General features: G+C 35.4%; 3 protein-coding genes across 3 annotated transcripts; all 3 read right to left on the bottom strand.

Moving 5' to 3' along the window:
• Positions 1-1674: 1674 nt before the first annotated feature.
• LOC114711522 (sigma intracellular receptor 2-like) lies at positions 1675-4465 on the bottom strand. Its single transcript, XM_028895933.1, has 4 exons — positions 3948-4465; positions 3636-3855; positions 2114-2683; positions 1675-2010 (listed from the first exon to the last, which is right to left on the bottom strand). Exons 1-2 carry the CDS (start codon positions 4395-4397, stop codon positions 3676-3678), a joined length of 630 nt encoding a protein of 209 aa, XP_028751766.1. The 5' UTR covers positions 4398-4465; the 3' UTR covers positions 1675-2010; positions 2114-2683; positions 3636-3675.
• On the bottom strand, positions 1852-2437 carry LOC114711523 (sigma intracellular receptor 2-like). Its single transcript, XM_028895934.1, has 2 exons — positions 2114-2437; positions 1852-2010 (listed from the first exon to the last, which is right to left on the bottom strand). Exons 1-2 carry the CDS (start codon positions 2435-2437, stop codon positions 1852-1854), a joined length of 483 nt encoding a protein of 160 aa, XP_028751767.1.
• A 1326-nt stretch (positions 4466-5791) lies between the features above and the next one.
• On the bottom strand, positions 5792-8281 carry LOC114711524 (septum-promoting GTP-binding protein 1-like). Its single transcript, XM_028895935.1, has 7 exons — positions 8170-8281; positions 7977-8077; positions 7765-7885; positions 7564-7660; positions 7416-7455; positions 7233-7316; positions 5792-6697 (listed from the first exon to the last, which is right to left on the bottom strand). The coding sequence occupies exons 1-7, from the start codon at positions 8279-8281 to the stop codon at positions 6533-6535; spliced, it is 720 nt and encodes a 239-aa protein (XP_028751768.1). The 3' UTR covers positions 5792-6532.
• Between the last annotated feature and the right edge of the window lie 2985 nt (positions 8282-11266).

Below are 11266 nucleotides of genomic sequence, written 5' to 3' on the forward strand. Positions count from 1 at the left end.
AAAAAATTGATAGCTATAAGAAAAGTCATATATTTAAAACTAAAATTAAGTCATATATTAAAGAATATTGCACAGTTTTCTTTGCTCTCTTCCTGTTTATTCCACTTGTCACATTTGCCTATTCTATGAGGATTATATAGAGAAGCGTTTCAGAAGAGTATATAAGGTCTCTTCCCAAGTGTTAGTTTGCTTAATTAATCGAATTGTTTTGGAGAACTGAGAACCCCGTCTCCCTTATTTGGAAAAGTGGCTCGATTCTGTTGCCCATAGCTTAAGCCATTGTTCAACCATTTTCCAGTGATTTTGAGGGCGGGGAGAAAAATGAGAGAACATGTGGCATTTCATCAGATGGATCCATATACGGCAGGGAAGTAAATGACTAAGCAGCTTGCATTAGTTCTCTTGTCATTGAATTGGGAGGACCAAAATCAATAATAAAACGCAGAACAAAGCAATTACTAGTAGTTATCTAGCATGAAATGATGATCAGTACGAGGGACTTGTTGCTCTGTTTGCCATTTTATCAGAAATGATATGTTCCAAAAGGGCATCTGATAAGCTGTTACGTTGATGATGTGGTTCCCTTTCATGGGTTTAGACTTTAGAGTTTTGGCAGCTCTACGAGGGTTAATGACTGTCACATATTCACATTTTACAATGTTGGCACGGAGCCTGCCGTGCCCAGGAAACTGAGGAATTTGTGAATTGCGTCAAATTCCTCTGCTCTAAAAGAGATTCTTGTTCATCATACTTTTTTTTGGAAAAAAAAATTATTTTATACAATTAAACACATATATACACAAACACGTTATCGCTGGACTCGAATTTAGGACCTCGTCCAAGTGTAACGAATAGCCTTAGCACTATAACAATTTGCCATTGATTCATGTTGATCATACTTGAGCCAGTATATTTGAGGCCTTCATTGTCTCCTTTATATCATAGATAGATTTTGTAAGAGGTATATTTTGGTCTACTTCAAAACGTTGACCAAAACAATTACTAGTGGTTATTAACTAGTATAAAAAGATCAGGTCCGCAGATTCTTGGCGTGGCTTCACTGGTTTCATCTTCTGGAAATATGCTTTCTTGTTGGAGGTTGCTATTTCATCAGAAGTGCTAACAAAAGTTGGATTTTGTTTTAATTTGATCGGGGGAATAATTGTGCATTATTTACTTATTATAGGTAATTTTACTAAAAAAATTATTAAAAAAGGTTTTTTCTTTTAATTCCAAGCAGAAAATCTGCCCCACCCCTTTTATCATAGCATTCATATATGTAGTGATTAAATTAAAATATGTTCATATTAAAATTTTATATATTTTTACTTCCTTTCGTATTTAATATTAATCAATAATCATATTCTATAAGAGTTTCTTGATTTTATATATAAATCAGTTTAGGAAATATCTGTTACATTAATTATTTCTTTAAGTCCTTGGTTTATAATTAAAAAATTATTGTAGTAGTAGGATTTAACGTAATTAATATATAAAAATTGAGGTGTTTGGTGCCAAATGCAAACCAAAGTTTTGTCAAAAATTGTGGTGTTTGGATTTTTGGGCCAAACCATGGCTTGAAGCCCAAAAACACTTTTCATCAGTTTGCCAAACACCCAAAAAAAGTTAAGGCGATGGAAACCTACTTCCTTTCTCGTTTGGTGCAAGATAAAATTTTTAAAAGATGGGAAACATTTTATTAAACAAATCCCAACGATTAGCATAATGTACCACAAGTCAACACACCAGCAGAAAAGAAACACCGTGACATGCATAACATGCAATCCTTTTCAAATCCCAGGAAGAGATAGAAAAGAGGCGCAGATCGAAGAGAGACCAATTACTTCAATCTCAAAGTCGCTTTTTGGTGGACATTTTAGGGCTCTTGCCAGATAACACTCCTAAACCTCGCAGGATAGCTAACACTCCTAAACCCATGACAGGGCCGTACAATGACAATAGCTTAGCAGATGCCCTTCCAGAACCCACCATTTCTGATAGCAGAGCAACCTGAAACACAGTTTGCAAGAACAATTAGAAAATGAGAACACATACAGAAAAACCAGAGATCTTGCACACAGATGCGTGAACACTAAAAAGCTGCTACTCATACCATTGCAGAAGACAAAGCAACACCGTAGATCAAGCAAGTGGTTTTGAGCCAGGGTTTGGCAGTCAAAATGGCGTAAAGATTGAGAAGAATGAGTGGCACTTCAAAGGTGAACTCATACCAAACGAGTCCAACATAGAAATAGGGCTGGTCTACCATCAGATAGTGATCATACTCGCGGATGTACCAGTTCTTGAGCTGGACGAGGAAATGAGGGTAGAGAGCTTGAGGGAGAAGGAGCTGAGAGTATATAAGTACACATGCCAGCGCTATTATGAGCATGTAAGAGAACAGAATGACGTCAACCACTTTAACTGCAGAACCCATTTTCCAAATGCCCCTCTCACAAAGCTTGTCCCTCTTTCCCTCAGCTTTCTCAGAAAACAGAAGGCGTCCCCTTTCTCTAAGACTCGGGCTTTATGTTAGATATAGAGATCAAGTAGAGTAAGGAGTTCGGTCATCTGAGATCATACATCTGCTGTTTACTCGTCTTTCAACCTATAGCTTGATAGTGAATTTCCCACCTAACTCTAAGCTTGACCTGCAGATATTTGACGTGCAGAAATTCCACACCTGCAGAATTTAGTATTATTTGTTGTGAATTCCCACATATAGAATTGTTAATTTTTTACTATCTGATGCAACTTTTTATATGTGGAGTTGTTAATTTTCTGTTATTTATTGTGAAAAGTTATTAATTTGCTATTATTTGTTGTAAACTCTTAAATGTGGAGTTGTTAATATAGCATTATTTGTTGTGAATTTCCATATGTGGAGTTGTTAATTTCTATTATTTGTTATGAATTCCCATATGTGATTTTTTTTTTTTTTTCTATCATTTGATGTGAATTTCCGTACATGGAGTTGTTAATGTTTTATTATTTGTTTTAAAATTTCATATTTCCGGTTGTTATTTTTCAATTATTTGTTGTAAATTACCATATATAGAGTTGTTAATTTTTTTTTATTTATTATTTGTTGCAAATTTTTACGCGTGGAGTTGTTAGTTTTTTATTATTTGTTATAAATTTTTATATTTTTAATTGTAATTTTCCCATTATTTATTGTAAATTGTCGAGCGTGTAAAACAAACCCCAATCAACCCCTTCCTTCTCGTTCAAATTTTGATAGGCAACATGATCCTTTTACTTTCAAACATAATTTCATTTTGGGGTAGGGAGACTGAAAACAAATTTTAGAATATCTTGAGACTCATTAGAAATTAAGTCCACATTGTGGGACTTAAATGAAATTTTCCCAAAAAAAAAAAAAAATACTGCAGGAGATGAATGAAACCAGTGAAGCCACACCACAAAATCCGTGTAATCCAGTCCTAAACATAAGACCCTCGGAGGAGTAATAAATAACTACCACTGATTCCTTTGGTCAGCGTTTTCAAGTAGACCAAAAATCTGTCTCTGATCTAAAACAGGCAATGACGGCCTCAAATCTACTAGCTCAACTATGATGAGGAGGAATACCTTTTAGGACAGAAATTTGACACTATGATTGATTGCATTCATACCTGCAAATTCTGTTGCACAGATTCGATCCCGAAAGCCATCTCAAGCTCGCTTTTTCCTGGGCACCGCAGGCCTCTTGCCAACACTGGAATATGTCCCAGTGGAATGTGACAGTAACCCTCGTAGGGTTGCTAAGACTCCAAAAGCCATGAAAGGGCAGTACAATATCAGTAGCTTAGCGGATGCCCTTCCGGAACCCACCATGTCTGATAATATAACAACCTGAAATCAAAACATGAAATCACAGAATAAACAGGTCTTCTTGTACGCATACGTACCCACCCTTTGAAGAACAGCTAATTAATTATACATACCATGGAAGTAGACAGAGAGACGCCGTAGATCAGGCAAGTGGTGTTTAACCAGGGCTTGGAAGTCAAAATGGCGTAAAGATTGAGAAGAACAAGAGGCCATTGGAAGATGAGCTCGAAGCAGACGAGTCCGACGAAGAAAGGGGGCTTGTCTATGACGAGATAGTCGCCGTACTCGCGGGAGTACCAGTTTTTGAGTTGGACAAGGAAGCCTGGGTAGTAAGTGTGAGGTATGAAGGTTTGAGCATCTAGAAGTGGAGCTGCCAGAGCTATTACCAGCAAGAATAGGAAGATAACGGCGTCTATCACTTTTACCGCAAAACCCATTTCCCGGGAAAAGAAGGCCGTTCTATTCTCCGGCCACTCTTTGTATTGTTTTGGTAGAATGCAGATTCTGAACGGAACATTGGGGGTTCCAGAGGGGAAAGTGTGGCCGAACACGTGGCCTTGCATGATAGGAGCTATGACTCATCGTGGCTTCAGTGGCACTATTCGATTGGGAGATAGAAAATAGAAAGAGAGTCCCTCTCTCCTCCGTGATGTGGGCCAGATCATTGATTCAAGTGATTTTGCCAAACGATCTGCTGTGGGCCTCTGGAGGCCCGTAACTTGTGAAGGAGCTTTAAATCGTTGTTAGGCTGATTCCACTTTTTATTTTTTGTCTGTCTTTTTTATTTCTGGAGAAAGCAAAACAAGAGCTCGGCCAATCGACCGGCCCCGTTATTTTGTCTGCGGGCAACCGAATGACTGTGGAACGGAAAAAGAATTAAAGAAGTGAATGAGAGGATTGATTTTATGAATGTGAAATAGCTTTTATGCTTCTTAATATTCTTATCCTATATTAAATTTTGCTCACTAGTTGCCAACTCTTCTATAACTTGAGAATGGAATTGAGAAGATGAAGTTGATAGAATTATGTATAAGGCTGCTTTTTCATTCTATCAGATTCTGTTTTTCCCTCCGAATTTCTAACACAATCTTTTAAGGAAAAATTAAAAAAAACGTAAAAATTGCAAAATCACAAATTAAGACCTGTCACAAAACTTGTATAGGTTTTAAAATTTTTTACAAAATACCTAATTTGCAAATTCACAATTGTCAGTTTTTTTTTTCTTTTGTGATTTTTCCATCTTTTAACTCGAGTTGTGAGGGTATCTAAATGTGTCTCAATCTTTTTAGATCACACTTAAATATACAGACTTGAATGGAGGAGGTTGCTGCTATCTAAGGGTGTGTTTGGATGAAACCAAACCGTGGTTTGAAAAAGTGATTCTGGAGAATAGATTTTGGGGAAAATAGATTCTGTGAAGAACAAATTTTATAAAAAAGTGATTCTGAGAAGTGAGAGTGTTTGGATAGTTGTTATCAAAAGCACTTTTTATATATACAAATTACTAAAAAAAAGACATAAGTTAATATGATAATTACATAAAAAATAGATCTTATGATATATTTTAATTTGAAGGAATAAAATTGTTAATAACATATTTTTTACCAACATAATTAATAATACATAAGATAATATAATTAATAAATAATTAATGTGTATATATATTTATAAAATATAAGATTAAATATATTTATAAAAAAATATGTTTATAAAAAAAAATAACAAGATACATATCATATAGGCCCTCATACTCTCCCTTTTTTCTCCAAAAGCAAAACAATTTTGCTTTTTCCAAAATCATGGTTTGAGGTGTCATCCAAACACACCCTAACTGCACTTTGATATTCTACTCTCGCTTTCGAATAACATTTTTGCATCGTGTTCTTAAATCTTACTTTCGTTCTCTCATATCATCTACACACACTCTCTCTTGTTTTCACAATTTAACATAAATTACTTTGAAATTAAAAACCCTTTCGTGGCGCCAGCTTCTGGCCAGTTGCTTCATTAACAACTCAACAGTAGTACATATCAAGTGATCTGAGATCAGAATAATTATTTGCCTTTACACAGAGATTGTCCTCCGCTTTTAGCTTAGACAACCGATATTTATCTATCCATGTCCAGGGTCCATATATTTTCTCCTCTCTGAATCGTCGAGAATTTTTAATTTTTTGCACTGCTCGTGACTTTGCGGGATATTACAGTGAAGATTTCTGCAGAGCCATATGCCTGTTTGCAATAAGGATTGTGCAGGGACGGATGCATTCAGAAACAGAATTTGTAAATGGATGCTTTCTTGTGGTCCATAAATGTCAACTTCTGCTAACATGAAGATAAACTCTCAGACACTTGATGAGACCAATGAAGTTCCAAAACACACATTGCCATTCTTCATGTTTAGTTAGTCCAGATTCTGCATTAGCAGTTGTTTCTCGGTGATATTAGATTTTGCGAAGAAAACTGTGTGAGCCTGTGATGATTTTATTTTATTTGATTGATTCCCTAACCGGGCAGTGAAAGTTGAGTAATGGACAAAAGTGATGATGGGGTTAACTTGCCTTATTTCTGGTCTACTTCACGGAAAACTAAACAACTCGAATGCCGCGAGAGAGATGCGTGGGCTTCTCGTGGCCGGTTGGCTTTGACGACTTGAGCAGAAAATACATACAGATTGAACCACATTTGTACGTACAGACTAGAAATCTATGATGGGCTCACCAACAGTTAGATTTCGTTCCAGTGTCCATGGCAGGTCGAACAGTTTGGCTGTGATGAACTTGAAGATCTTGTTCACGTTGATGTTGTAGGCAGCGCTGGAAAAGAAGAGTGTTGCGTTCATGGCCTTTGCGTATCTTCTTGCCTGTACAATTAAAAATAACATCATCACTTCTTGCTTTGGACTTTGCAGATTCTTTATTGTCTAAGTGCGGCATTAAGACCAGAAGTAGCGTATTTTCCAAGCATGATCTTTAAGAAAGTGATAAAAGCAATCAAAATGGATAGAGTTTATCTCAATCTTCTTCTTTTTTATCCACATGCACACCATGTGTAACACAGCTCATCCAGATTCCTTTCTTCATTCAAGTCTCTCTCTCATGAATTGACAAGATCTACATTCTCGATTAAAACCTCCAACAGCACGGCATGATTCTGTAGGTTTCTAAGAATTGGTCCGCGGGACAAGAATATATACCGTCCTAGAAACTTTTGGAAGATGGATCGGCTGTGAGTTTGTTGATGTTGAAAAGATGAAGTTACATCATAATTTTTCTTTAAAAAATGATTAAATTATAATATCATTAGAAATACATATAAAAAAATTTAGGTATCTTGAAAGATAACCAAAGTGCGGAAAACTATTTCTCGTTGTAGTGCCCAAAAAATGAAATATGTACCTCACTGGCGATGGTCCATTGCAAATCTATGGGAAGTTGAATGAAATCATCAAACTTGGTTCCTATCATCACTGGAATTGCAGTCTACAAAAGCAAACACATACCATTAAAATAAACTAATAAGAGTTCTTCAACCATGTATACTTCCAACTGAATCAACACTTGATGTCTCATATACTTTACCTGATTCCATTTCCTGGCTTCTTTGTACCACCCAATCACACTGTTCCAGACAAGGAATCATATTGAAACAATTTCAGCCTAAAAAATGAGGTGCACGAAGCACGATTGATAATCATGAATTAATCAAATTTTCAAAGAACTAAGGTACCTGTTTAACGTACAACGGCTTGTTAGATCAAACATGTACAAGATTGCCACGGAGTCCTTACAAGCCAATGGAATCTGGTCCTGTGACCTTCCACCACCTACATGAGTATCAATTAAGAACAATATTTCAGTGATTCGTTTTTGTTTTTCTCACGATTTATGCCAAAAATTACCAGTTACCAGAGTTTTTGCTTTTCTCTACCTTCTACTTCCCAGATACAATACGATATACGTGCCCCTTCCACGACTAAAGTTTTGTCCCTCTGATTCAATCCCTTCTTCGCCTGGCTTCCCTGTTCATGTTCACTCCCTGTGTATTTCACCTTCAAACAACAGCAAAATAGAAATTAATTACAAAAACAATGAATTGGAGGTTCGTACTCTCAAATTTTGTTTGTTAATAAAGAGACTGACCAGAAAACTGGTCTTTCCTATTTGGCAGTCCCCCAGGAGGCTGATCTTGAGAGCAACCAAATCGGAGTCCGAATCAGGCGTGGAAATTGAGATAGCGAGCCCTGCCCCGATTCGTCATGAATAACCCCGCCGGCGGAAGGAGGCTCGGCAAAATGTGGGAGCATGAGATACTTGGAAGGCTTCCCTCCGGAACAGAGGAAGAAGTGCTGGAGAAGGCGGAGAATGCGTCGCCGGAGACCGGAAATGCGGTGTTCAACCCGATCAGTAAGGGTGACACGGGAGATTTTCCGGCAAACCTTAGCCATAATTTTGATTTTTTTTTTCTTTCAAGGGATGATGGCCTCAAGCTCAGGTGAGAAAAAAAAGCTTTTCTTCGAGCCTGTTTTCGGCCATAGGAAAAAGTAAAGCCGAGCTTGTGACGCTATGATATGCTGAAAACGTGGGGTAGTTTGGGGATTTCAGGATCCCACCCCTACCAACTATATTAAAATTTGAAATTGAAATGATTTCAGTTACAACGACTTTTTTTAGTTTTTGCCATCAAAGTCACTAACTTTAACGGGAAACGACTGACCGGAAAATTCGACAAGCCTCCGAATATCAGATTTGCGTGCCTCACTAAAACCAGGGGATGCTTCCTGTTTCACAACCCACCATGCACATTCCCTTTCTGTTCAATAAAAATCCTCGCCATAAAAATATACTACCCAGTCTAGTTTCCATTAAATATAGACTATACATGCCTATAATAATAACAACAGCAATAATACTAATTCTGATTCTAATTATAAAATCTTATTTATAGACTGTAAACACAGTCTTATAATTAAGAGTAGAGGTAATAAAACTTATCTCATGAGATAGGATTGGTTATATGAATTAAAAAATCTTACTACTACATAAGACCTCATTTCATTTTTATTTTTGTGTTAAATATAAAATTCTAATCCATTTTGACTTTCACATTTATATATTTTTTTTTAAGATAGTCATTCTAAAAATAGTAGTTATAGCCATAATACACTTGATTAGTAAGAATATTTTAAAAAAGACAACACATATTTATTATAAATAACTAACTTAACTTTTTTTAATTTACTTAAATTAGTCAACTAACTCTTATATATAGGATTAGAGCAGTACATCCAATCCTAAATATAAAACATTATTTATAGACTAAAAACGATGTCTTATATTTATGATCAGAGGTAGTCCTTTGCTCTATCAATAACCAATTTTTTATATAAATTATTAATTAAAATATTTTCCTCAAAATTTTATTGAATATTTTCATCGATTTCCGTCAAATTTTTGGAAATGTTTGAAAACATAAAAAAAAAAAATTTTAAAAATTTTATTAAGAAGGTGAAGACAAACCCCTACTTATTTTGAAATTCTTAAAGTTATTTTTAAAAAATTAATCCAAATAAAAGATTTCATACTGCTTGATTTAGCTGCTCATGAATGGCATTCTTTGAATATATTTTAATCAGTGCAAACGACTCTTTTTTTAACCACGAGTGAATAAAATAAATGAATATATATTTTATTTATTTATATTGCTTGGTTAACGCCGAGAGTACGTGTGATCGCAGAGCAAAGGGGGTGTGAAAAGGCACATGGTCGTTGAGGGGAGTTGAAAGGGATTGCGGGGAGTAGCATGCCAGGTGGCAGGATTTCATGGGAGTGTGGGTGTGGGATCAATAATATCTTGCCACCTACTTGATTTTCTCGACAAATTAAGAATCACTGTCCTGACGTCTTTTGCTTTTTTGTCTGAAACACAAAAAGCATACACTGCTTCGGTTGCGTTTCAGAGAATAATAAGCCAATGGAGCAGGGCATGACCACAATGAACACGTCACACGTGTTTCCATTCTATCCCTCCACAACATTTCCTCCATCTTCTATATCTCTTTTCTCGTGCTTTTGGTAAATTACTTTTGTAACAATTTTTGTTTTACTTTTATAATCTAAATCATGATATTTAAATATTACTTATGAAATAATGCATTTTTTAATTTACGTACTGCTTCCGGTCCTAATTATAAGAGCCAGCTGACTAATTTGAGGAGATTAAAAAAGTAAGTTGAGTTAGTTATTTGTCGTAAATAGGTGTTGTATTTTCTAAAATATCCTTGCTAATCAAATGTATTGACTAGAACTATCATTGCTAAAAGGGTTATTTTGGAAAAAAATATATAAATACAAGAGACAAAGCGAATTAGAGTCTTATATTTAGGATCAAAATAAAAGTCAAACAGGATCTTATATTAAGGATCGGAGTATCAATTTTCGATGGTTATCTAATGGCATTTTTGCATATTTAAATTATACTATACTTTTTTAATCATGACCAGATTGTTCAAATTGGGGATGGACTCTTAAGTCATTGCATCGACGAATTCAACGAATAATTCGGTTACCCTGAACATTACTCATGCCATGATCATACCTTATCCTCATCACAAAAACTAACCTCGTGCACATCTGAAAAGTCATTATCATCATTATTGTTTGTGTATTTCTTCGGACCGGGTTATCATTGTCAATGTCATATCCATAGTGGAACATCAAGGAATTACAAGTCTCCACCAGCTTCAGCACATAAGGCCCAAATTTAAACCCAATATCAAACCTAAATACTACCGCCTTCTCATTATTACAAATTTCAAATAATTAATTCACAGATAACAAATCATTAGTTAAAATTAGTTAAAAATAATAATCAGGTTTAAAAATATACTTTTATTTTAAATATGTGTTTATAATAAATGAGAAAAATAATGAAAGAAAATGTGTGAAAATACATGATAAGAAAGAAATAATTAAGAGCAACATTGAAAAAAATGCAATAAATGTTAACACAAACCCAAATTAAGACTTATAAAATAAACCACACTCTTTTTCAAATTTAAAAGCTTTTAAATAGAACTAGAGGGAGTAATATTTTATTTAGAAGTGGATAAGATGGTGGAAGCATGACCATGGAATTTTCTATTCAAAATGATCGAAAATGAGAGGCATCAGATCTTGAACTCAGGCCTAAAAGATTTGAAGTTGGGCTTTTCGGCCCCATTCTCCTTGCCCCGTCTGTATGGACCATGTGTCAGCGGTGGAACCGCCCAAGGGTCTAAAGTGGGCTCTAAATCATCAAAAAAGATATGCAAAAAATAAATCAGTTGGCCTAACAAGCCACCCCCCTGTTAATCAATTTCACTTTACCACCATAAGAAACTAAACTTGGGGATATAAAGATGCTGATTATGGTGATAGTGTTTCCTCCTTTT

Source organism: Neltuma alba, unplaced genomic scaffold, assembly GCF_004799145.2.
Source record: "Neltuma alba isolate B1F8T4 unplaced genomic scaffold, ASM479914v2 tig00011292_pilon, whole genome shotgun sequence".
NCBI lineage: Eukaryota > Viridiplantae > Streptophyta > Magnoliopsida > Fabales > Fabaceae > Neltuma > Neltuma alba.

Bases quoted from the DNA above. Each gene is read 5' to 3' on its own strand.
- LOC114711523 (XM_028895934.1), bottom strand. From the start codon at position 2,437: ATGGGTTCTGCAGTTAAAGTGGTTGACGTCATTCTGTTCTCTTACATG. The intron at 2,011-2,113 runs GTATGAGTAGCA...ACTGTGTTTCAG, and splicing joins TTGCTTTGTCTTCTGCAATG to GTTGCTCTGCTATCAGAAAT.
- LOC114711522 (XM_028895933.1), bottom strand. From the start codon at position 4,397: ATGCAAGGCCACGTGTTCGGCCACACTTTCCCCTCTGGAACCCCCAAT. The intron at 3,856-3,947 runs GTATGTATAATT...TTTTGATTTCAG, and splicing joins TCTCTCTGTCTACTTCCATG to GTTGTTATATTATCAGACAT.
- LOC114711524 (XM_028895935.1), bottom strand. From the start codon at position 8,281: ATGGCTAAGGTTTGCCGGAAAATCTCCCGTGTCACCCTTACTGATCGG. The intron at 7,661-7,764 runs GTAGAGAAAAGC...ATACTCATGTAG, and splicing joins TTGTATCTGGGAAGTAGAAG to GTGGTGGAAGGTCACAGGAC. The intron at 6,698-7,232 runs GTACATATTTCA...TTAATTGTACAG, and splicing joins AATGGACCATCGCCAGTGAG to GCAAGAAGATACGCAAAGGC.